We start from the raw sequence: 26,765 nt of genomic DNA on the forward strand, positions 1-26,765 counted from the left end.
AAGTTCAGCCATCCCTGGTCTTGCCTGGAGTAGGGAAGCTGTGTCATGGCACGGAGTGGAGCAAGCAGGCGAGCTGTGACTCAAGGACAGAGCCAGATAACAGAGATAACTCAGATCCATGCACTTGCAGCAGAAACAATGTCGGTGTTTATATAAATAGAGCTCCCTGCAACTGTGCAAAAATGATAACGCTGCCTCTAAGGCTGCTCTGGGTCCACAGACTTCTGGGCTTTGTTTTGACTTGAAGAAGCAACTCTGATTTATTTGTTTTAACTACTATAATTGTGTGAGCCTGTGTGGTGTTGGGAGGGGGCTATTCACCATTGCAAAGGAAGCAAAGTTGTTGTAAACATCTCATGTACCTTTTAAATAGGGGGATTTGCAAAACATTTATTTATTTTTATGGTTTTTGAGGCAGAAGATTTAAACCTGCCATGCTTTGAGGTGCAAATTGATCCCCCTCTATCTTCAACAAGATCGGTCTTCTCTGAAACGGGCCTGGTGGGCGCATCAGCTGTAGATTGTGGAGCCAGCATTTGTCAATGGCCCGGCATACCAGAGCCAGGTCAAATCCGGAGGCAGAGGCTCAAGAATTAACATGCTTGGGATTTGCAGCACTATGGTATGCGTACCTGTATGACAGGGAGCTCTGGGTGTGAGGCTCCTCACACCCACATCTCAGCGTTTCTATCATCACAAAGCCTCAGGAGGTGTCAGGGCAAGGCTATTCGCATTGATGAGGAAATGTCAGCGCGTGCCATATGCAAATGTGTGTGTCTTATTTGTTTTTATACACAGACACACATGCACACATATATATATATATATATATGAAATCTCTATCCTGTTCCTTGGGAACCAGCTTTGTTTTCTTGTGCTGTATGAGACAGTATTTGTCAAATTGACGGTAACTCTGATGCAAGTCCTCAAAGCAATAAAAGGTGGTTCAACGTGTATGGATGCTCTGAGTGTAATAAACCACCTCTCAGGGCTGCAGGTGTTTTATGGGGAAAGTGGGGGGTTAAGCGTCTGGGGTTTGTTTTGGGTTTTTCATCCAGTTTTTTCATTGCGCTCTTTAGAGCTAATGTGTGTGCCTGTCAACCTGCAATGTTTTTTGTAAGTACATGCTGTAGAAAGAGGATGAAGGTGTCTCCTACAGAAGCTAGGTTTGTTCTTTCATGTTGCAGAGACAATTTAATAGCCTGGAGGGCTGCCCCGAGGAGGATACCCATCACTTGGGGAAAACTGGGTAAGCAAATCGGAATTGGGCACCTCATGAGCTGCATTCCTGGTAAATCTGGGGGAGAAAGGGGATTATCTAGTTGTAAATGGCATCATACTTTGGTTTGGAGAGGCCTAATTACTGTTTGGGAGATATGATGGGATGTGTATAACTTTACCCAATGAAATCTCTGTAGGTTTGTGTGTGTGCACGAGTACAGTTGAAACTTATACAAATGGCTTGTTGATCTGAAGGCAGTCTGGTATCCCAGCTCTTGGCTGATTAAAGAAGGTGCAAGATCCTTTCTGTACAGGGTCGTGTGGGAATTTTACCTCAGAAATGCATAGTTGAGATTTTCTGAAGTCATAACATCATGACACCACCAACACTTTACGAAAGGCTTTGTAGTGCCTTTACCAAAAGTGCTTAAAAAGAAAAGCAGTGAACGGGCGTATTTCCAAACACATCAGTGATGGTCTTCCATCACGGCCTGAGATGTGCAGCTGCCTCCGAAGACTATTTGGACAGGTGTCTGTTAGCACACATGGTCCTGTCTCAGGGCAAGGGTTGAGATCATCGATCCCTCCCCGGCATGGGGGCTCCCACAACATCGTGTTTGTTATAATTATTGAACTGCAGGTAAATTAGAAAGTTTACAATGGAACATGTTCACTGGGGCTGTGTTTTTTTTCTTTGCCGTCCCATCTCCACCTGCTGCATTTTTTCTTGTTGCCAAACTGGATTCTTATCCATCTTGCCCCTGAGGAGTACATTGGGTTAGGTTTTGGGTCCCTGCCAGCATTGGAGATAGCCGGGTTAGTCCCAAGCAATCTGCATACTGATGAAGGTGGGGCACCGTCTCTCATTTAATGTTGTGAAGTGAAATAATTGTTTTCCAACTGAGTAATCTGACATGACTTCTATAATTAATTTTGTAATTGGTGGAACACATACTTTCTAATGTTGTGGGCCAGGGCACAATGTTGTATTTATTACCAGATTGCTGCCTTTTGACTAAAATCAACAGTTTCGCTGTTTGAGCACCGGATGATCCATGACACCTTGTCACCCGTGCCGCAGAGTGCTATTTAATTGACTTACAGGGTTTACTCTGAAGTTGTTGGCTGGCCTTGTAAACACCGCTTCTCTGCAAAACCATTGGTAGTAGCAGATGAGCTCAGTGTAATTTTTGCGTGAAATATCTTATTTGTTGTAAAGTTTACAGGTGTGGCTTTGCCTCCTTACCAGGGGAAAATCATGTTTGTGTAATGTTGTGAAGCAGTGCCATTTCTGCTGTGGGCACTGTTATGTGCATGAAGGACTGTTGATGTTGTAATGTGTGTATGTATGTGTGATTACACCTATATGTTGTATCTCTGAATCTGCCAAGCAGATCATGCCAAGAGCTGCTGAGGGGTCACTGGTAGCTCCTCAGGGTGATGCTCAGCTCAATGCTGGGCACGAAGTGGCTGAGCAGAGTGTGGTCACCCTTGTGATGGGTGAGAAAATAAAACAGGCAGGAGAAATTAGTATTGATTTGTTTGATAAAGATTGATAGGGGGAAAAAGTTGATTTTTCTCAGGTGATTTCCAGCTGTTCTTTGTTGAGAGCTTCTACTCAAAACTGTTCTTACTGGTAGTATATATTAACTCTTCTAACAGGGAAACCACTTTGTATTTAGCAAAAGGGTGAGGCAAAAGCACCTTTGATGAAAATGTTGTTATAAATCGGCGCAAGTTCCAGCAGCGCTTAGCGATTTTGCTTGCAGTGCTCAGCATACAACCCAGTGGATGTGCAGAAACCACTGGGATGGAGCTACAAAAATGCCGAAACAAGAAACTGTTACCCTGTAAATGAGGACCTTGTGTGGTGGAAGTTAAATGAAGGTGATGAAGCTGTAGGGTATCCTCATACAGACAGGATTATACAATGTGAAAGGCCATCTTTTAGGGACTGGATGCATGTGCACTAGGACACATGTCTGTGGTGGCTGGAGATGTCCCCTCCTGGGCCACCAGGCCCACGGGAAGCTGGAGGGAGGGTCTCCTGGTGCCCCCCATGGCGGTTTGCCTACATTGATGGGTCAGGCCAGCCTGTGGATGGGGGCAGGTGAGTTTGAGGGATGTTCCGTCCTACTACTGTCCCAGCAAGGTGATGAGATTTTATATCATCTTCAGTCCTGCGAGAAGCTGTTTGGTCTGGTTTTGTGCCCAATTGAGCCTAAAACACCACTATATCAAGCGTAAGGGGGTATTAGAATGTGTGTATCTGTGGAGATGTGGCTCCTGACCTGGGCTGAGGTGGAGGAAGGCTTCAGTCAAAGGGCTTAGTTTGCTTTTTGCATTTCCCAGATTATGTGGCTGAAAGCATCTTCCTGCTCTGTCCACGCTAATGTTTCTCTCTCACAGTCGGAACCAAGGGAAGTCTTGGAAAAGGCCCGTATGGGCACGACTGTGTGTACGTGAAAGGCGTAATTAACGGCCCTCGGAGCAGCCCTGAGTCATCCCGTGTTACAGCACTGGAGCGCGGCTCTGAGCAGCGAAGGGAGCCAGAGCCTGAGCTGCCGCCTGCGCCTCTCCTCCACGTCCTGCAGGCAGTGATGCTGCTGAGAGGGTGCACGTCCCTCCTCGGTACCCAGGTTGCTCAGCCCTGCTGCACCCGAGCCCTCTGGGAGGGCATCGCCATCACGTAATGAGTTTGGTAGATCTCAGCTGACTTAGCTGGTGCTTGTCATGTAAAGGGGATGACACACCTGTCAAAGTAGGGCCAAAGTGCTATTATTTGAGAAGAGGGGCTTGTGTGCTTTGCTTCAGCAATGTGGTCTCTTCACCTTGTGCTCTCCCAGCATCACTGTTTGCTGCCCTGGCCAGAGAACTGATCTAGTATACAATCACCATATAAATTAACCCCTTTTGCTGAGCTATTTTCCCTGCCAGCTCCGTACCCTTGTTTTGTGTGTGGTTGCACAAACAATTGACATATCACAAACAGTGATAGGAATAGGTCAGACAAAACTGGAATTGCTGCTGCTTTTTCTTTCCTTGCAATGCCAATGTTGGTTTTGATGCACATCAAACTACCACCTGAGGGAAGAGGAACAGAGCAGAGAACTTAAATATTTGCCAAAGATATGCTATCGCCATGAGAAAACATATCGACTGGTAAAAGGTAAAGGACGGGGAAGCTAACTCTGGGAAAAATAGCTGGTATTTCAGATTTCAAGGTGTGAGGAAATTCTTATTTTACCTAGTGTTAATTTGTAAATTATAACCAGATGAGCGTGACTGTTGCAGTTCAGGAACAGCCTGTACAACCCTCCTGATGGATGCTATGCATTTCACTACAACCACATAACCTGCCTTGGGCTTGTTTTTAACATATCCTTTTGAGTTGAACATTTTTTCTGGAGGTTTCTTTAATTTTGGGTGGCCTGAGTGGATTGTAACAACCAGCACAGTAGGAATGAGTAATACGAGAGTCAGTATTACTTCTGAATTTCCTTGTCTTTGAAGACTGAGGTCTGATACTTTGTTGTTCTGGCTGCAGTCAAAGCCTGTGGTTTGATTTGTCTTGAATACATGTATGTATTTCAAGTCTGTGCTCTCCCTTAAGTAGTTTGCTGGCCTTTTAGAGGTTTTTATTTTTTCTTAAAAAAAAAAAAAAAAAGTGTCTGTTTGACTCCAATTGCTTCCGAAGTCTCACTGGGAGGAATGGGCTGAAGGAGAGCTGTGGTGTTAAGTGACATGGGGACTTCATCCTGGGTGCATGTTTGGGGCAGCTTTTGTTCCAGCAAAGTGCTCTCTTCCAGTGGCCTGGCAGAAACTCAACAATACTGAGTATTTTACTGTCAAGTAAACTTAAAATACAAGCAGCTTTTGTGCAAGGAGGGGCCAGGAATGCCAGTCACTCCAATCCTTGCTTTTACAGAGGATGCTTGGCCCAGGCAAGAAACTTCTTATCAAGGAGACTAAGCTCACCTTCTGCTGAGGCAGGGCTCTGCTGCGGATCGCCTCGGGCGCAGCCTGCAAAGGATTGGAGCATAGCATTTCTATAGGACTAATGCAGAAGTTTAAAATAAATTGAAGGGTGAGGTGTCTGCAGCAAGATGGTGCAGAGGAGCTCGGGACACCTGTGTGTGTCTGGGGGTCCCGAGCAGGAATGCCAGGGAGGCGGGAGTCTTGCTCTCGCACCTTTTTCCAAGAAGCTGCAATTCCCTTTCGTGTTCATCAACCTTTACCCCGTCCGTCTCTTAAAGACACAGAAATGCAAGACTTTCACACCAGCATCTGCTTGAATCTGGCCGTGCATCTGTGTCATGCTTGTGAAATCTTAGTTTAAAATGTTTGTATAAACTATCACAGCTTTGGATGAACTGGTTGCTCCTGCCAGACAATCTCAGCCGTACTGCATCTGCGCTTGGCTGGTGTCGGGAGAGCTCGTTTCGAATTATTAAAAAAAAAAAAAAGGTGCTGGTGGTGTTTCTTTTTGTGCGACAGCTCTTAAATGGGATATTTCCTTTTCCCCTTCACTTTTTTCAGTGTTGCATGGTTATGGTCCTGCCAGTCTGGAAACTTCAGCTAAGGCTGACTAGGATGTTGCTAGATTTCAGAGTGGGGAAGTTGAATTTTTTTGTGTGACAGTTCTGGGAGAGATATGCCTGTTGGTAAGCAGTCCCCAGCCTCCTGAAAATCTCTTAATTACCCAGATATAAGCAAAGGTCTGCAGGAAGAAGCTTCTCACAGAAGCTGGCTTTGGTCATTTTTTTTGCTGTGGTTACCTGGCCTTTGTTTTTACTTTCTTTTAAATAGTGAAACTGAATAAAAAGTTAGTTGTTATATTTCACTGGCATTTCCCCTGCAACAGTTCATTTATTATGTATAAATGCGGTGTTATGTATTCCAGGTAATTTATATAATTACTGTGCCATTAAGCTTGTCTAGTTAGAATCAACAAAATTAGAAAATGTGAAATTTGAGTGTCTGCAGTAGTGGTTGCCTGGTTATGTTATATCCTGTATGGGATTCCTGTGCGAGAGCCTTCCTTTCTCTTTTTTTATATATGAACCTTTAGCACCAGCATGAGCTGCATTAAAGCTAAATGATTAAACAGGAAAAATATTTGATTGGAATGACATATATGTAAAACATGACTTCTTTAGTAATGTTATTAGAATATTTAATATTTTCATTTCCCGGCCTCTGGGAATTTAACTATGCAGCCTTAACGCTGCACTCCAAAGGAAACAGGGAATGGTTTCCCCCTTGTTAATTTGCAGAGCTCCTTGCCACAGGGTATTACTGAGGGCCAAAATTCAACAACATCTGAGACCATGCCAGTAATTAAATCTACACGAACTGTTGGAGCAACTGAGATTTAAGGCAAAAAGCCACCCAAAACAAAACCCAGCCGTTTGAAATTAAGAATATTGGAATGAATATGGCTTCATGTTTCAGGATATAAATCAATATTAAGACTGGAGATGGGAAGAAGGTTTCTCCGGAGCATATCAGGAGGCATTGCTGTCACTACTCCACCCAGTGTCCTGTGCCTCTTCTGGTCCAGCCGGGATGCTCTTGCCTTCCAACAGTGATGTTTAGCACGGACAGTCAGAGCATTGAGGGTTTATAAAAGAGAAGGGATTCTTCCTTCCTTTCTCCGCTTTTACTGGAGCTATTTGCAGCTCCTTCCTGGATGCTGTTTAAATCCCAAGACGCAGTGTTTGGTCATTTGTTACCTGTCTGTGTTCACTTGTCCCAGATACACGGTTTCCACCTACACAGCAAGACACAGTTAGGGACCACAGGAGTGATGTAGTGCTGGGGGGATATCCGTCCCAGATACCGATGGATAGGAAACTCTGCTGAACTGTTTCAAGAATAATAATGATCTGAAATATTTTATATATCTTTGTCTTTACGGGTTTTATGTGGCCATCAGTCATCATACTGCTGTGCGTCTGCATGAAATCACAGCAGTGGGAATATTTCTGAGTGCTTTCAGCCAAGGACTATCAGTTTAATATCATGGATGGCCTGAATTCTCCCACGCTTTGCTCTCAGCAGTTATCCAAGACCTGATGGCTCTTACTTCATTTTAAATTCCCTCAAATAAGGCATGTGCCAATTTGCAAGCTTGAATTTAAACTTCTGCCTGAACTGACAGGAGTTGCTGCCTTTATGTTGGGCCAGCGATGCAGGTCTGGTGCCTGCGGGCGCAGGGCTGGACCTTTGCTCTCAGGGCAAATATATCACTTCCGAATGGGAAGTACGTTTGTGCACTGCAGGTTTGCTCCAGCTTGTTTGGAATTGTTGTCAAGCCAGGCTTTGCTGAGGTCTAAACATGCTTTTTGGTTGTGTTTCCTTTGGAGTTTTTTTGATTCATTAGATTATAAAAACTTGGTGGAAGAAAGTGGATTGGATTCCAGCTAGCACCACCCCTCCCCCCCCAGAAACTGTGATCTTTTTTCTTCATCCAGTATCTTCCCCAGGTATTTACTGTTTTCTTCAGATGTAGTCTTAGAAAAAAAAATTTTCTGCAGGAGTTAAAACTGGTTCATTCACCCTTTAGGCCTTTCTTTGCTCCACAGTGTTTTTTATCAGTTCCAGTCTGAGAGCACAGTGCCCTTTTCCTTGCAAGAAAATGTGAAGCTGGGGGGTGGGCAGGGAAAGCAGTGTTATTTTGTCTCTGGAGTCATCATCTACAGAGCTGATACTGATGGCGTTTTAATAGATGAGGTGCTCTTCATGCAATATTGTGATAGAAATTCATTGTGTGCAGAATCAGTGAAGTTGGGAAATAAGGAAAAGAAAAAAAAAAAGGAAAGATTGATTTGTGTTGGGAAGAGGGGGAAGGGCAAAATGTAATAAATGGGCCTGTTAAATGTTTGGTGATTTAATGGGGTCTTGTCAGCCTCTTCTAAGAACTCTTGGATCCTAATAAAATAATTCAGAAATCTTGGGGATAAACCAGCTGCTCTTCATAAAGCTCTTGTCCAGCCAAATTGTAGTCAACGGGTTTTTTTAGATGTTTGCCTGATTGTATGTTTAGTTTTTGTATTTGTATTTAGATAAGGGTTTGACTGAAACAGGATTAATCTCGGGAAATTAGGGTGACACAACCACCAGTATAGGCACGACAATTTGCCTTTCTAATGTGGGTGCTTTGCTTCTGTGGCGAGTAATTGATCAGGCTTCAGCATCTGACCAATTGCCTCGGTTTATTATTTAGCTGTGCTGGTTTCTGTGTGTGAAATCTCCCTTTTCCTACAAATTCTGCCTGTGGAGGCAGCTTTGGGGAAAGAAATTACTTCAGAGCTTTGAAAAACTAAAGCGCAAACTTTAGCAAAATTCATCTTGGCCAAAAGCATTTAATACCAAGAATATTGTAAGTGCTTTCTGTTGGAATCACCCCCTCCGGGCTGCTAATCTGGGAGCAATCCAGGCGTTTGCTCCTGACCTTACCCCCTTCCTGGAGATCCGAGCGCGTTGCTCACGAGGGAGCCAGACGGGGGAAGGAGGGGCTGGTAGGGCGGCTGTTTTCCAGAGGAAATGAAGTAATGTCATTTTTGGTAGGGATTATTATAGGCTCTGCAATATCTTCAGAAAAGGTGACACTCCTCAGAAAGAAAAAACAGCTGATGAGAGGGTTTGAAAGGAGCCTTGAACATTTGCCTGCTTTCTTCTGTCAGCTGTGCAGGCTGGCTGGAGTTTTGTATGAGTTGGGAGTAGATAATTTTATCACTTAAGCCCTTTGTTTACTGGTGGATGGCAAAGATATCCCCTGGGATTAATTTACCAAGGTTACACCTGCAGGAGTGGGACACAGGTCTGAGATCCCTGGGGCATGGTGAAAGTGGACCTTAGTGTCCAGCCAAACTGGTGTGATGTGGTCCCGCCTTACCTGTGAGCCTTCAGCCTGTCTACACTAGAAACCCTGCATAATCTGCATTTTTATGTTGTTATTTAAGAGAATCCTGGTCCTAGCAATGGACCCAGCAGGTTCTGCTCCCTCCCCGGGCACCCTCATGGACCTGCTGGATGGGTTTCCACCTCTGGAGCCTTGTTGCTTTGGTGCTGTTTAAATAGGCAGAACATTTACAAAGCTTTCAGCCTCGGCAGCCGTGTGCAAACAGCGCCGAAGCCGGAGACCAGCCTCCCGCAAAAGGCAGCTCTGGGAGCCGTCAGGTGTTTCTGATACCTGCAGCAGGTCCTTGCTTCTGCTGCAGCAACGTGCTCCTTGGGACTGTGCTCAAGGCTGGGGCTTGCTGGGGAGAGCTTTGGTCTGCTGGAGATAGCCATGCTGGCATTCCCCCAGCTGATTTAAGTCATCAGCTGCTGGGTTTTTTTTTTTTGGTGCGCTTTTTGTTTCCTTTTTGGTTTTTTTACCCTGTATGTAAAGTTTTAGTGTTTGTGGAGCCAGGTGGTATTATGTACTTGTTGTTTTTGGCCTAATAAAAACTTAAAATATTCCTCCCCTGTGCCCACAGCAGCCAGGCAATGCAGTGCAGCTCCTAAAAGGGGCTGAGCCTGTGATGGTGTATATGGGATGTTTGAGTGTTTGCGTCTGTTTGTCCTCAATTTGCTCCAGATCAACCAGGCATCATTAGCATTTCCAACGAGCACTTTGCTTTCTGATGCAAAGCCTCTGCGTGCCCTGTGACCTGGGCAGGAGCGACATTCTGCAGCATATCATTTGGGAAGGCTCAGGAAAGGTTAACAGAACTGTTTATCCATTTTTTGCTCCATTTTTTACTTCTTCCTGCCTTTCCTGTTCTTACCCAGCCACTCAGTTATGGGGAGAGGAAAAAAACCCAACACAACAGGTTTCCTTGTAATATTGGTTTGAATGTTCTGGAAAACAGGAATCGTGAGTCATTGGTCCCAAATTAACGCTTGTGTGCTCTGACATGTAAGAGATGGGTCTGGAGACAGGAAGAGTGTGGTATTGCGCTCATAGCTCTCAAGGCTACAGTTCAGCTTGTGTCGGCTCTTCCGTTTATAACATTCTCATTGGAGAGGCTTGTAAACACCTCTGTATACATTAGTCTCACTCTGGAATTGAGGGTTTCAGCCTGGGAACAGGTTTTAAGAATAACCAGCCCTCTTCTGTGGCTCTTATGCTCTAAAACTCAGCATGTAAAAGTTTCTTTACATGTCCTCAGAGCTCCCAGAAATCAGCAGTTTCTGAATGAATTTGTTCCGCCAGATTTCTGTTGCAAAATGTAAATACAAGCCACAGGTTGGAGATGGATTTCTGGCTTTTGAGTCTCGAGGGCCTGGTCCTGACCTACTCATTGGCATTAGGAACAACTGGTTTCTCTGCCTCACCAGGAAGGACGTTGGCTTTTTTCTTTTTTTCTCCTTTCTTCCTTTGTGTGCCCACCTTTGCTAGGCCCTGCCTTCCTCACCGCAAAGGAGGCTGATGCAGATTTGCCATGATCTCCAGCCCATGTCACCTGGGCTGATGTTAATATTGAGCACGGGAGCACCCACGGACACCTCAGGGCTGCTGGGGTTGGAGGAGCAGGCGCTGCCCTCAGGGTGAGCGCTCCTTTGATCCTTGGATTCATGTAACGCAAAACCAGCTCTCGTTGTGTGTACGTGTCCTCTTCTACACGCATCGGTGGAGCCAGAAGAGGCTGCTCCATCCAGCTGTAATTGCCTTCCATAGTAAGGAGGTCTGTGAGGGTCCTGTATCAATTTCTGCCCAAATGAAGGGGTATCTCGGTAGGACAGAGGCCCCTTTCACTCATACAGTTCTCTCTCGGTAACTTTGCTCAGCTACCGGATGCTGTTGTCAGGCAGTGCTGGCTTTGGCTTTCTTTTTGCTTTTTTGGCAGAACAAGAATAGGACAATACTTATACACCTCTTCTGTTCATCGTGAAATCATTATTTTTTTCTGTAGTGCTTGATCTTTGTCACTTTGGTATTCAGGACTGACCTGAAGGGTGTTGATTTTATCAGGCCTTGGAGTCCTAATTGGTTGATATTGTTTAAGGAGCCAAAAAAAGCCCCAGAACCTACCTAGATTAAAAACAAGTATTCCATGTAAAGATGAAATTATTCCTTCAATGAAATGTGGTTTGAAAAAACATTTCACCACTACAACTCCTTTCAAGAGGTTGACCTTGGATCATTAATCTTAAAAATATGCAGTGCAGATGAGGTTTGGTTTTATTTTTTCTACAGAGGGAAGAAAGGCTACATTTCTCAAAGCACCTCCCTAGAATTAGGGGAAACAAAACCAAAACCCAGAGTGGTTGATAAATGGAATACAAGTTAATCAAAGAATTTCATGCCATCAAAATCACCTTTATTTTGTTAAATTGCCTTTTTTTCCTTCCCATTATTCTTGTTGCAATTCGCCATTCATAGATTCATAGAATCATAAAGGTTGGAAAAGACCCTTAAGATCATCGAGTCCAACCGCTAACCTATCACTGCCAAGTCCATCACTAAACCATATCCTCAAGCACCACATCTACCCTTCTTTTAAATACCTCCTGGGGTGGAGACTCAACATCAATGTGTGCATGTTAGCAAGCGCTTTAATTCTGTGTGATAAAGCTGCAGCCTTGGAAGTTGAAATGCTCTGGTTGTAGCTTCCACTAATACACCTTAACCACAGAATCATAGAGTCATAGAATGCCCTGAGCTGGAAGGGACCCATAAGGATCATTAAGTCCAGCTCCTGTCCCTGCACAGGACAGCCCCGAGTTCACACCATGTGTCTGAGGGCATTGTCCAAGTGCTGCTTGAATATGGTCAGGCTTGGTGCTGTGAGTGACTGCCTCCCTGGGGAGCCTGTTCCAGGGCTCCACCACCCTCTGGGGGAAGAACCTTTTCCTAATGCCCAACTTAAACCACCCTGGCATGCTTTGTCCTGGCTGCTCCGATCTTGTGGTCCAAAGCCTTCTGAACATTTGGGATGATTCACCTTCCGGTATCTTAGAAACTGCTAATGAGGCTGCCAATTTAGCATCCGCTGCAGCGCGGTCCCGTGACACAGCCGGCCATGTGCTGGGTGGTTGTGGGTGATGGGGGCAGTAATGCTGCCGGGTGGGGAGGGAGGGAGCAGAGCTGTGATGTTTGACGGGTTGGATCACTGTCGGGTGAACAGCGCTCTGCCTCCTGGCAGCTCTGAGGCCAGCCTCTCAGGAGCGGAGATGGTGACTCGCTCAGGCCATAAAACAGCCTGGAAAGTGCCACTTTGGATGCTGGAGATGGTCTTTGAGGGTACAGCTGGATTACAGCGGGAACTGCCTCGACTGCTTTGAAGTGGTGGTGGAGCTGGGTGTGCCACTGGCCAGCTGTGTGCAGGGAAGATATCTCCATCTGAAATGTGGTTCATGGTGAATGGTTTCAGCCATCCAACGAAAACCAGACAACCCTTGGTCAGGCGAGGATGCCCTACCCAGCTTGGCATCTGGACACTTGGCCATTGCTGCACACTGTTGCCAGCACAAACCTACTTTCACCTCTCCCACTGTTCCCTTTTGTTTCTGTAATCTGCTCTTTCTAAATACATTTTCCTATAATTCTATTATTGCTCCTCACCCGTACCTAACAGTCAGCTCTGTTAAAGCAGGAGGGCAGCACCAGAGGGGTAAAACAGGGTCTGCTGGAGCTCCTGGGCGCAGACGTGGCGGCAAACAGGACAGACACATGGGATATCTGAATGTGTTTAAACGCAGGAAGTTAATGGAGAAATAGAGCCGAGTCCAGAAATAAGCATATTGGTAGAAGGAGGATGATCAGTTGAGGAAACAAAAGGTTTTGAAGTCAGGGCATGAAATAGAGGAGAGCTCGCTTGCCATGGCATGGATGTGCATTTGGGAGAAGGAGGATGCAGAGTTCCCACTCCTCCTCCTGGGGAGCGATGTGCGGGGCTCCTCGGGAGCCGAGGGGAGGCGTGCGGGGCTCCTCAGGCAGTGGCCTGACTCTGCACTGGGCGCTGCAAACCCCAAACAGCAGGCAGCCAGCCAGCCAGGTGTCGAAATGCTCTTCCTTGGGCTGAGGAGGAGAGAAGTTGGAGCAATAGCTGTTCTCCAGCGCTGGCTGGTGAGCCTACACGGTGTGAATTCTGTTTTTTTTTTTAATTAGAAAAAGTATGTTTCTGTAAATGCTTTTGGGGGGTCGGTATCATTGAAAATATGCTCTTTGTTAAGGTTTTGCTGGTAGTGGAAATTGGAGGTGACTAATTTCTAGAGCGTTTTGTCTTTTATTGGCCACGGATAAGGAAGGAAGCAGGGCTTGTCACAGCATTTACCACTGGAGTGGCAGTTCCCAGATCTTACCCTGTTGAAGTGCATGTCATTTCCAGTTATGCTTTACAAAAGGGTGAGGAAATTTCTGTGTCTTTATGAAGGAGTTTTATTTTCCAGTCTGTCTTTCTTGGTTTTGAGAACTATTTTGCAGGACCAAGTTTGCATTGAAGAACGTGTTGGGTTTTTAATGGATTAAAAAGTACAAATAACGTGGCACCAAAATTGCAATATAGGTCCGGGTTTGACTGAAAATCAGATCTGTGCTTTGAATCCCACAGACTGTGGACTTCTACTCACGATGCATGGCATGAACTGTTGTGTCTGTTGGTGTCGTCTTCAGAGAAACTGGGAGGTGGAAAGGACTCGGGTGTTTTTTCTAGAGTGGTGTTTCTTTGGAAATGTCCTGACAGGGAATAAAGCTACAACAGCATTTGCTGCTTCTGTTTCTTGATTTTTATTTAGTATTTGGTAGTTGAAAAGTGCCTTTCTGGAGCGCGTGTGGGCATCAGCTTTGTCCCACCGTGGCAGCGCTGTGGCCAATGTGTCCTCAGGCCTGTGTGGTGAGACGCCACGGCTTGCTGGGAAGCCACGGTGGTGATATTTCGGTGTGTGCTCCCTGTGGGCCGCTGTCTCTGGGGGGAGCACCCTGTCTGGGATCCTCACAGCAGCAGTCCCTCGTAGGGAGAGTGCTCGCAGGGGGACCGGGGAGCCTGTTGCGGGGTTTGGGGAGGGCATCATGCGGAAGGACCGTTGTGCGGAGCCTCTTGCGGGGGTGTGGGTGCTCACCCCAGCGTGCCCGGCAGAAAGAGATGGGAAGAGATTGTTGCTGAGATATTCTGGAGCTCATTTTTGAGTCAGCATGAGTGTTCCGGTTCGGCAGACGCGCATCACTGCAAAGGTAGCTCCCGAGCTGGCGTAGGATACATTATTGAAGGCTCTAGCAGAGACTTCTATCAAAGCCAGCCTATAAGGACTTGTTTTGGTTTAATTGTGAAAAATACAGTCAAACTGGAGATCTGCTTAAACACCCTTATGTGTGGGGTGTGTATGTGTTTGCTTTGCTTGGAGCTGCAAGTCCCCAAGTCGTGTTTGAGTGATTTAGGTGCTTGTGGATAACTCACACTAATTGGGACACCAGGCAGAGCACATTTAAATGGACAGAATAATTAGGAGCCTTTCAAAAAATACCAAAATCATTAGACTCTCTCTGATCCTAATGGAAAATAGCAAATACTATTTTATTTTGCTTGTCGTTTTGTACCTTCAAACTACTTTTTCCCATACCAAAATGGAGACGGTGATGGGTAATGGGAGTCTCTGGATTCTGTTCTGCAAAGTTATGTCAGAAGTGTCCCAAGTGCAGACAAATTTTCACCCGCGCAGCCCATCTGGCGGGACTGATTCCACTTGGCTGCCCAAGCTATCTGTTGGCAGCCCCAGCCCTGCCCATGTCTGGCGGCGATGCTGCTGTCTGCTCCCAAAGGTAGGGCTGGAATTCACAGCCTGCTATGAACATTCACCCTCCTGTCCAAGGAGAAGACAGGTTTATTGTGTACGGAGACATGACTGACTGAAGGTCAGCAGCCAGAACACTCATTAGAGCTGCGTGGTGACTTGCCGCTACTTTATTAGGCTTTGCAAATATTAACAAAAGCGATCCTGAAGTTTGAATTACATGGCTGGAGACCTGCATATGTGTTCCTTTCCTCTTCCACTAAATCCTAATGATTTCATATATTTTAGTAGATGAAAACACTGAACTACCACTTGAATGAGACTTAGAGTTTGAGTCAGAGGGTAGGAATTGTACCCATGGGTTAAATTTAATTTTTCTTCCCACCTCTTACTGAGGGGTTATCTCAAATGCTACAGATGCTGCCCGGAATCTTCTCTAGTGCGCTACTGCCGAGAAGCAGGAGCTCAGCCTTCTTAAATCAGTGGCGAAACCAAAGTCAATGTGATAGTTCTTCAACATGTACCCCACGCTTATATCTGATTATGAAATATGTGGCATGTATGTAAATGTTTGCCTAAATGAAGTGGCCCAAACTTGCTGACTCCAAGGATGGCTGGTCCTTCTTGGCTTTGAACAAGGGTGTCAATGGGAATAGGGACCTGACACCAAGGCCTTGGCTATGAGAAGGGTAACCTACAACACAGAAGAGTTAATTTCTCATGAAAGGGGAAACCTCGAGGGAGAAGGTGGAAAATATTTGGTAAACAGAAGTGGTAGAATTTCAGTCCTTGCAGAAATAGGCAACCCACAGAGTGATAAACAGGAGAGATTAAAACAATGCAAATGCAACTGGAAAAGCTGTGTGTACTGATGAGACTTAGACATGTTAGAAGATGCCCTGAAAAAATAAATGACAGAAAAAGGAAACTCTTAAAAAGTCCTTTTTTTCCCCATCTATCTTGTGCCAGGTCCCAGATTGATTTCTGTGCACACCTGCAACCCTGTTATGGCTAATAAAGGTCTGAGCAGGCAAAGGTCTGCTGGGATGGAAATGTTGGGAAATTAGAAATTTCCTTAATGCTGATTTATTTGGAAGAATGGTTTTAAGTTTTTAATGTGTGAATGCAGTTCTGAATATATATAGGGTGTTGCACATCTATATTAACTGTTTCTACTGTATTATTTCCTATCTTTAATGCTTGAGGCCTTGTTAAAATGAATTTTATGGAAATGCTTGTTCACATATTTATATAAAATGGGCAGGCATATAACTGTCCATTTCAAAATTAAGCTAGCAAAATGCAATTTCTTGTAGTGAAACTGAAGTCTGTTTTTTGTGTTGTTTTTTTTTTTAAACACCTCCCCTCCCCCATTTTTCACTTAGAGCCCCATGCAGCCACTGCCTTTGTTCTCCTGTCTCACTTGCTTATTACTGCATATGTCTCCAGGTTGCAAGAAAACAGACAAATGCTGTAGTCATTCATCTCTGAAAGCTTATAATGAGCTTATCAGGAAAGAACTATAAATATATTGTACCCCTCTTGCATTGGGAGATGCTTCCTCAGGCCATGAATAATTAGGTTGGCCCACCTAAGCTAATTACAAGCTGTCTCACCATTCAAAATACCCTCTGGGTAACATTGTTAGGACTCTTTCACCAGGTTAATGGGTTCTCTGTACTCTATTAGGTTGACCTTTACCATCCTGACCAAAAATACACTGTATGGGACCTTTTGCCACACCAATTTGTGACTTGTTTGCTATTAAGGGCATCATCTCTCCTCGTCTATAAATGGTGAGCTCCGAGGGAAAGGGCAAAGCATGTCTTGATCAGGCACTTTGGATTCCATCCATCAGCCCAACAGTACAACTGTAAAAACTTCTCTGAGAGCCTTTTGAATTGCAAGGTGGAAGCAAGTCCTTAATGTCCCTGGTTGTATTTAAAGCTGTTGCAAAATTTGATCGTTTGTGCTTCTGATGTGATTACCTTTCAGATCTGCTCAGTGTTGTCTGGCAAACTTAACCCACCTGCTTATCTTCAAGAAAACAAATGTACCAGTTATTGCCTACTAGAAAATGCAAGTTGAGCTGTGTGGTTTTTTCTTTTCAGTGGGCTTGCTATGATTTTGTTTTGACAGATTGAGCTGTGTTTCACTTTGCTTTCATTTTTCACCCTGTCAAAAGAATTTTTAGTGCATTTTTTTTCCTTCCCTGCCTCTTGCTGTCTGTATGGATCAGTGCACTGAAGCAGTGATCCCGTCTCCTCTGCGTTGCTTGCTTGCAGCTTCCCATGCTGCAGAGGCCTGAGCTGAACCTTCCCTGTGGGAAGCTCAGGCCAAGCCTTGGCCATCACGGTGGGCAGCATCTTCTGCTGTGGGCAGGACATGCAGGAGAGGTGGTAGTGCTGGGTGAGCCTCCAAGGCAGGGAAGGTCTTATGCAGTCTGAAAGTTGTCTTTATTTTTCTCTTGACTTATGCTGTGTTTCTTCTGACCTGCCCGGGGGAGCATGCTTTTGGCGGGATCATTTCTGCTGCTTGGGGTCAGCTGTACAAAATATTGCTCTGCCTCGGTGTTGCAGAGGACGTGGAGCGGTTGCTGTTTCCAGCTGCAGAAGCTGGTTTGCTGAAGTTGGTGTGTGTAAGGGTTTAGGGGTTTGACTTTCATTCCTGCCCTCGGCTGAATTATGCCCCTTCACAAGCCCATATTGCAGTTGCTGTGTTAATCTAGGGAGACTTCATGCCATTGTTCTCATGCGTTGCCTATATTGGAAGAAAGCAGCTGTTTAACGAAGTCAGTTAGAAAATGATAGGGTTTACACCAAGCTCCCTTGAATATTGACGCACATAAGCTGACCTGGTGCTGCAGGGTTTAGTGATAAGTGAGTGCCTAAGCTCCACTGATTTAAGCGCACCACCTTCATAGCAGCAGTTTCTAAATAGCCTCAGTAGTGGAGCCATAGGAGAATCGAGCGCAAGAGGTGATGTACGTGGGTTAGTGAAGGTGCAGTCCCTGCCCTGGGGAGCCTCTGCTCTGAGGGGAGCAGAAGCACAGTAACACGTGCAGCTGCCAGCGCTGCAGCACGTGTGCTGCTTTGCAACAAGATGTGCCAGATTCCTCCTGCACTGAGGGCGGTTGGGGCGTCATATATACATCTTGGTTTGCTCTTTTAATCAGGGAAAAGCTCACATTCGTGCAGAGTGTGTGCATGGTGCTTCCCCTAGCAATAAAGGCTGCAGGTCCCTGCCATGCCTCCTGCAGCGGCAGATATGTCTGGTCCCTGTGGGGTTGGTGCTCCCATATCTCTTGCTGCCCTGGGATATTTTCTCTGGGGACCAGCTATGACTTCTCTGCCCACAAGGAGTGGAAGATATCAAATGCCTAAGTACGGTTTTGGTGTTTGGGTTTGTTTTTTTTTTTGCCCCCTCTAGCTTGGGTTATCTTTTTTGGATGCAGTTTCCCATGTTGCATGGGCCGCACGTGCCATTCTTGCTTGCTTAATACTTCATGTCTTGAAACCCTTGAGTTCAGTCACAAAGCAGTGACCAGCAAGTCTGGCTGTATTGTGAAGTCTCCCACATTCTCCCTCAATCTCTAGAAGTGTGCTTAGGACAGCAGAGATTTATTTATGTAACTGGTCGAATGGAGGTTAGTGTGAAATAAAACACATGCGTATGATCCTTTTGGCCTCCCCTGATGCTGGGTCAAGGCTGGCCTATTTTTCCTGGGTCCTCCCATTGTCAGAACCTCTTGGGGATCCAGGCTCTGGACCATTTACTGAGAAGCAAAGTAAACTACTACTGACAGCAAATTCTCCAAGTTTGCAAACCTCCTCCAAGGCTGTCGTATGACAGCATCCCTCATGTGATGGATCTGGTAGTGGAAAAAAATAATCCACTTTCTTGTAGTGCAAACATATAGCCCTTTCAATTATGTATGAATAAAGTGTTCAAAGGATGCGAAACCTTTGAAGTCTGCAGGTGTCTCTTCTCCCACCCTGCTTTCCACCCTCCCTGGTGCTTTAGCGTAGTGGTGGGATGAAGTTGCCGTTCCTTGGATGAAACAGAGGGAGAACGGAGGAGAGAACGACAGGGAAAAACCCAAGCAGGGCTCTACCAAGACAACACTTCTGGCTCAGGTGGTCCTTGAGCCGCAGCCTCTGCCAGGTGGGGTACTCCTCAGGGGAAGCACCACTGTGCACTTGTCCTCTTCTGAAGCAGTTGCTGCTGCAGTTCCTTGAGATGGGACTATGGAGTAGGTGGACGTGTGATCTGACAAACTATAGCCTTTCTTCATAGAGTAAATGAAGCCAATGCCTTGAAGCAAGACAGTTCAGTGCCTAAGTGACACACAGCTCTGCTAGAGCTCTGAATGGCCAGAGGCACAGTTCAGGTTTTACCTTGAGTCCTGACCCCAAAGTGTGCCTAGGCAATTCCCCTCTCAATGTCCCTGCAACTTAGGACCCGGCACGATAGATGCTCCTGGATTTGCTGAGAGAGGTGCTTTGGGAAGGGCCCGAGGACAGGCTGAAGTTCTGCTTGGAGAGTAATTAATCTCACAGAAGGTCTGTACCTTCCAAAGGATATCCAACGGTACGTGCCCCTCCTGGAGCTGAGCATCCTGATCCTCTCCTCTCTCTGTAAGTTGCAGCCACCATGCTGTCCTCGAGCAGTGAGGTGATGCTGGAGAAGGTGGTCTGCTGACCATGTGCAAGGGCCGTCCTCAGTGGTTGTGTCCATGGCCAAGGGTGCCTGTCATGCAGCTTTTGAAAATGTGACTATAGTGACTGTCTCCTGGACTTTCCAGGCCTAATTCTCTTTGAGTTGTTGGTTGAGAGATTTGCCGTCAGAATTCCCTTCCTTGATACAGGAGAGAGATTGTAGATGAAATGAAAGTGGTGTTAACAGTGGAGAATAGCTTCTTCTTTCCACTTCTCCCCTGTGAATGTAAAATGCTTTGTTCTGCCTAGAGTTTAGCTACAGGTTACATTTAAAGTGTTTGTTGAAGCTGAATGTGGTTACACTGTTAGCTTAAAAGAAATAAAAGCAGTGACTTGAGATGACAAGATAGGAGACAAAGCGGCAGCGGGGTTGTAACTGACTTATTTATTGCAGCCTTGAGAGCAAGAAGTATTACAGAGGACAAAATACCTATAATATTTATATAAGGCTGCAAGAAATTGATTGCAGCTCAGATATGTTTTGTTGCGTGCTGCTGGGAGGAATCATAAAAGTAATGCAACAAAGTTTTGAACATCATGTTGCTGCTGGTCTGTTTGAAAGCCTAATTTGCCACAATGAAAACCTTTAATTTGTTCTTCTTGCCAACTCCAGTTGTGTTCATTTCCAACTTCTGTGCATTGCTGCTTGCAGGATTTAGGTCTTTCAGGCTGCAGTCCTTTGGGGGTGAATAATTTTTTCTATTCTCAGTCATTTAAAACAAAAAAAGAGCTCAGGATTTTGCAGAAGTGTGTTTCCCCACAGAGGTGTGTTCTAATAGTTGTGGTGAAACCTTTCCTAGTGTTCTTCCCAATTTGTCCTACCCAATACCGTTGTCCCACTGTCCGCGTGGGGCTTTGCATGCCGGCATGTGGTGCCCAGCAGTGGCACGGGGAGGGGGCAGCTTTCCTGCAGCCCTCCACCTGCCGTGCCAGGATGAAGCCCTGGACTTGTATCGCTGTTCTGGAGGATGTTGGGGATCCTCGGTGATGGCTTGAGCCCTCCTTGGCCACCTCTCTTCTTGTAGCCTCAGAGCAAGTACAAGTAACAGATCTTGTAAAGACTCATTTGGGTTTTGGCATTTAAGTTGCTTTATAGCCAGAAATTCTTCTCTCACCATCCTTCCACCAGCCCAAGGCAGTATATAATAAATCTTGGTGTCTCTGAGCATCCATAAGCTACTGCTGGTAAATGAAGTTACTTTCACCGGTTTACTTTCTGATGCTCTCTTTCAGTGAATGTGCATTAAATTGTTTTGCACTGGGATTTTTTTCTAAAGCAATGGCATCTTATGTCCCCTCAGGAACTGCATGCAGCAGTTGAACGGGAGCCATAAAGATAAAACGTGCGGGTTGCTTGTGTCTAGCAAGACTAAAGACTAAAACCAACAATAAAAGAGACACAGGAGTGTTGTCATCCTGTCTGCTGCCTTGCAAGGTCCCTGGTCCCCCCCTGCAGGGCTGCTGGAAGGGGTGGTGGAGCCATTTGGGATGGGTTGCACATGGTGATCCTGAGAGATTTGTGGCAGAGACTGCCCAGCAGTTGCCTGGGATTGGAGCTCATACCTGAGGACACAGTGCTTTGTCTTCATTTCTGTGGGAAACTAGAGAAGACTGTAGATGCTCATTTAGATCTTTGTTTGCCAAAGACGTGTTTGCAGAACAGACATGGTGGTTTAAGAGGTTATGAAGCCCATCTGCTGTTTGCTAGTGCTGTTGCAAATGAGGAGAGTGTGTGGGGGGTGAGACTGCTGACAGACCGTTTCAACACAGGTAAACCGGGTTTGGGCCAAACTGCTGCTCAACAGTTGAGTTCATGAGTTGCTGCAGCTGTTTTTAGCGCACATCTTCTTCCTGTGTTCTTATGTTACTTCAAGGAGAAGTCCAGTAAGCTGGACACAAGATTGTTGAGCTGCACAAAAGCAACTCTAAAATTATTAACCTGTTAACTTTAAGCTGTTGCATTACTGTCACTTGTGTCAGTGAAAGCAGCACTTGCAACTTACCTTCTAGCACATGCTGTGACGGAGCAATGGAGAGAGGGATTTTAATTGCCGTTTCTAGTGTCACTGATGACAGAGAATGGAAGGAGCCTGGATTGGATGTTCTCTGAGCAATCGTCCCACCAGATCTTGGAAGATGATAGCAGAGAGCAAAGTGCTGAATCCCATTCAGCCTATTCCCACAAAGAAGGAAATTTCAATGGAAGCGCATTTAAAATAGCTGCCATTATGAGGAAGGTACAAAATAATACAACACTCAAAAGGACTCAATTCTACTTACTCTGACGTTGAGAGAATGAGGTTGAATGAAAATGCGTGTGGTATTGCTTTCAGCACATCTGGCATTTTATGGTGTAGTTTTACATGAGAATGAGGTGCAGTCTTAAGTTGCAGGATCTTGAATATGAGGATATTTTATTTTGAAACTTCTCAGACAGTAAAAAGGTGGTATTTTGGGAGGACTGAGGTTTTCACAAATAAGTGTCTATAAAGTTGGATTTGTGCGTTCATTTAGGTACTAGAAAAAGTGTCTTGACTTTTTTTATTATTATCGTTGTTATTTTACTGGTAAGTGCTGAGTACCTTTGAGCCTTCGTTGGCTGTAGAGGGAACTGCAAGATGTTCAGCACATATGATACTTCCTATGTACAAGGTCCAACCATGGATTTTGGTGCCTGGCACCTCTAGTAAACATCTTGATTCATGTAATGGAAGCTTAGGACAACAAAATTAGAATCACATGTGCTTTTTTCTTCCCTGTTTCAGTCCCAAGCCAAAGCGTTTACTGTGGGATACAGCTGAATAGCTTGCTTTATCTCATAAAACAAATACGCCTTTGTTCTTCTTTTGGACTGATGCTTTCCTTAGCTCTGTGTTATGGCTTAGCTATACCTTACCTTCTCTCTTGATCTTTTTTGATTTTTTTTTTTTTCTCAGAGCACGTGCAGTTATAACGGTCTTGAGTTCAGCCTTCACTGGCAGCTGACAGAGTTGTCCTTTCCATGCCATAAGAAGCTGCTGCATAGGCAGTGGAGTTATACTGATAAACTCTTTTTTGTTTTGTTTTGATATAGTATGATTTCCCATTTGAAACTGCTTTTATTGTACAGTTGGGAAAACCCTCTTACTTGGCATGGGCAAAGGAAGCAGAGTTTAAAAGGAAAGGAAAAAAAAAACCCTTAATCTGCAGCATTTCATTTAATAAGCAGTATTTTGGGGTTCCTTTTGTTACGTGCTACCTTTTGAACTCTGTAAACCAGCATGCAGATGTAATTCACAATAGCGTCACTGTGTTAAGCTACACAAGTAAACACTTTAAATGGGAGGAAGCACCTGCGTATTGCTATTGTCTCTCTTCTTCCATAAGCAAAAGTCTCTGGGCTGGCTCCGTTCAAGCCAAACCTTCCAGTAAGTGGAAATCCACAGGCAGCTGTAGGCAGAAAGCAAACCTCGCTGCCTTCAGGCTGGAGGAGTGAGTGCGCGTCGAAGGGCAGCCGGTCATGGAGGGGACCGTGGGTGTGCGAGTAGGCACCCGCACACGAGTGGGCTACCAAGCGCTTGGACATCTCCTTGGCGTGGGCCACGAAGGAGCGGGTTGTCAGGATTACAGAAGTCAGCAAGGTAGGGTCACACAAGGCTTGCTGTACCTGAAGCTGGGGGGGGGGGGGGGAGCAGAGTGGTGAACTGGGAGGGCCGCGGTACTCTCAAGGTACATAATGCTCTGAACTTATTGCTACCGTCCTGCTTGTTGGGTTTGTGTAACCAGATGTTTGACTTAATTGCTTTCCTGTTGAGTTTACACATTTCTTATGGACCAGAACCGTTCCTTGGTGAGGAAGTGATTAAGGCATCATGGTTATAGATTCAACCTGTAAGAAGTTTACAAGACAAGCTTTAAAGCTGGAAAAGCTGTCTTGTACAGAAGAGCTTTAAAGGCTGAAATCTCTTTAGTTTACCCAAGACAGGTCAGGAGGTGACTTACCATGATCTAAAAGTATCCACAAACAGAAGATCTTTGCTGGTAGAGAACTTCTTTTGATCTAGGAAACAAAAGTGTGAAAAAGTTCAGCGACTTCAGGCTGAATTTGGATAAGTTCAACTTAGAAAATATTAGGATGGATTTTCTGTCTCCAGTGCTGTGCTAATACTGTGGTCTGTGCCTAACAACACATTGTGGGCAGTGTAGAAATAGCTGGATAAAGTGCTTGGTGTTGTATAGGAGATCTTGTTAGAGTAGTGTCACTTTTGGGTTTCTAGGCTCTCAATCTCTACATGTTAGAGTTGTTTGGTGGTGTTTTAGCACCTGGAGAGTTAGAACTATATCTCAGTTTATTAAGTGTTCATTTCTTGGAGTTTGAGATACCTTTGAGATGCTAGTAAATATTTTATTAGTCCTTCTGACATCAGTTGCCATTTAGGAGAAACTGTCTTTGTGCCCTCTAGTGGAAAAACTATTTATATGAAGGCTTCCAAATTGGGGGAAGTTCTTGCAAAAAAAAAGTGGAACGTGTGGAAAAAGGCCATAGAGGAGCAGGGCAAGGCTGGAGAAATGAAGGGTCACAAGAGGCGGACATGCTCTATGCTTCCTCTGCTTCAGTCCTCGCAAAACTGTGATGGTAATTACATACACAGACGTGTAACTTTTTCAAATAGGGGAGGTAAGGGAATGCGAATAGAGAAAGAAGAGATTATCCACTGATCACGTCAGCTGGGCTTGGTGAAATTATTCTAGATGACTTGAGGAAAATTTGGTCTCAGCAAGCTCTGACTGGCTGGTGATTGCTGTTGATGTTCCCCGGGGATGTGGTGGGGAGGGAAGAGGAGTAGAGCAAAGCCCACTCCAGACCTTCAGTGGGAGGAGAAGGGAAAATCCACAAAATGAGGGCTCAGAGAATCTGGCCCTGATTCCTCGAAAAAGGTTCCAGAGCAATTTGTGAACAGTAGAGAGGATGACGACGATGGGGTCCAGAAGAAAAGTGGACATTAAAAAAAAAGCAAATCTGTCCAACTTCCCTCTTTAATGGGAAACTGGTTAGTGCACAAGAGGGGCTGCTGATGTGACCAAACATTTCAGATTGTCTTGGTGCACAGCAGAACCAATTGGGCACCGACACGACACGGGGAAGAGGAGAGTGCGGTGGCAGCTCTGGAGGGAGCAGGAGCCAAATGACCGAATGGAAGAGGAGGAGCGTTGGGCAGGGTGGTACGTGGTGATGGGGGCTGTTGTGGATGGCCAGCTCAAACAAGTCAACAGCGTCCTGAGGTTTGAGAAAAGGAGTCAATTCTCTGAGTCATCATTACAGAAGCGGTGTGCGTAAGACAAGGCTGATAATTGCTTCCTGCTGCACTCAGGGGTGCTGGGCGGTACGAGGCAGGAGGAAAGCGGTCACACTTGCAAGTCTGGAGATGAACCGCACAGATGGGAGGCTTGGCAAATGAGGCCGGAGAGGGAAAGCTCAAGGAATTGTATTTGGAAATATAAGCCTAAGTGCAGGGAAAACATCTTCTGACTCATAAAAGACTTCTGTAAAAGGATGATGATCAGCTTTTAGCACCCACGGGGGGAAAATACCTTTATTTGCCTGAAAAAAAACCCAAACCAAACCATTCAAGGTGTGGACTGGGGTAGAGTTTCTCCCTAGGAAGGTAATGAAGCAATAGCGACAGAAATAATGAATCTGCTTCACTGGAGGATTTGCAGAGCGTTAAACCGGTGCCTCTCACGGATGGTGTGATTTCTCCTCCCGCTCTGTTGCCTTCTGTCCATCCGCCCACCATGCAAAGCCTATTTTACTCATTAACCCTCTAAGTTGAACTTTTTATTTCTGTTGCTAGAGGTGCTTTCGGGGGCTGGGGGTCAAAACCAGTAGCAGTGTTGCAGGCTGTAACATGGCTTCGGGATATAAATTGTGCTCTCAGTGCAGTCATGAAAACTTCAAGCACAGATGTAGATCGCAAGAAATTGCTACTGTCCCAGACAATTTTTTTCCCTTCCCTCTCTTTTTTTCATTCTGGAGCTACTCATTTGGGATGAGGGGAACAGATGTGAATGTGATGGAGTCCCCACACCCCCCTCCCATCACTGTCATCCTCCCTTTTGTTGTGCTGGACTGTCATTCTTGTTTATTTTGGTTTGAATTACAATTGCAAAAACTGTTACAGGGCTTTTTATTTGCTCTGTGTCATGAGTCACTGCTTATGTTTGCTGCTCTTTGCATTGCCTTTCCTCTCCCTCTCTCTTGCTTGAAGCCACAGCTCTCCTCCGAGTATCTCGGAGCATTGTCTCCCGTTTTGAGTCTATGATGCTCTGCACTCCTGCAAGTGCAAGAAAAAGCGAGCTGACAGTGAAGATCCAGGATTAGGCTTTTTTTCTTTTCTCTTTTTTCTTCTTTCTCCTGGCATTTGGCAAGGGTCCTTGTTCAAATTAAAAGATTCCTTGGAGACTCCTTCCCTGAGATCTCTGTGCTTAATTAGTCTCTATCATACTTCCGTCAGGCACCAAGATCGATACTGCTTTGTCTGGCTTGCAAATTTCAGGGGAGGGGGGCAAATCATGTTAAAAAGACCTTTGTTGAAGTAACTGAGATGTCCATGCACAATTCCATCATCTGCCGTCACACTGGCAGGTGTTAATCCCTTCATGTGTACTTGTCGCTGGGGTGACAAGACCCTTCCGGCATCCTGCATGAGACCATAATGCAGGAAGGATTTTGAGGGGCTATGCTTTCATGGTCTCAATACAGCAGCAAGTTACTGTTCTTTGCCATGCCTCAGTTTTCTGGTATGTAGAATGGGGATAAAGTTAATGTCCAGGCCTAGCTTCTCCTGCCACAGCTTCAGCTGTCACCCCTGGATGTTGAAGCACTTCCACAATCACTCGCTATGTTTATTTTTGGTCCAGGATAATGTTTGTGATGCATCAAAGTTTTGCATGTCAAGATCACTAAAGCAACCAGTCCTAATGCCTTTTTGTCTCAATTATTTCTTGAGACAGCTAAAGCCAAAGAAGCTTGCAGGTGCTCAGTGTTTCAGCCCAAAGGTGAGCAGAAGTTGTTCAAATGTGGCACATGTCTGCCGAATGGCACACGGCAAGGTGTAAGCCACC

At 45.4% G+C, this 26,765-nt stretch overlaps 1 protein-coding gene across 27 annotated transcripts in view; it reads left to right on the top strand.

Moving 5' to 3' along the window:
• The window catches only part of MAGI1 (membrane associated guanylate kinase, WW and PDZ domain containing 1), a 360,734-nt gene that overhangs the window by 26,564 nt on the left and 307,405 nt on the right, over positions 1-26,765 (top strand). The window contains exon 1 of one of the 27 annotated variants that reach the window (XM_064453538.1): positions 23,146-23,281. The exons of the other annotated variants lie outside the window; for them this stretch is intronic. Within the exon in view, the coding sequence (XP_064309608.1) occupies positions 23,161-23,281 (121 nt within the window). The 5' untranslated portion in view covers positions 23,146-23,160. Of the gene's footprint in view, positions 1-23,145; positions 23,282-26,765 lie in introns of those variants that run through there. 27 annotated transcript variants of the gene reach the window in all.

Source organism: Phalacrocorax carbo, chromosome 6 (assembly GCF_963921805.1).
Source record: "Phalacrocorax carbo chromosome 6, bPhaCar2.1, whole genome shotgun sequence".
Lineage (NCBI taxonomy): Eukaryota > Metazoa > Chordata > Aves > Suliformes > Phalacrocoracidae > Phalacrocorax > Phalacrocorax carbo.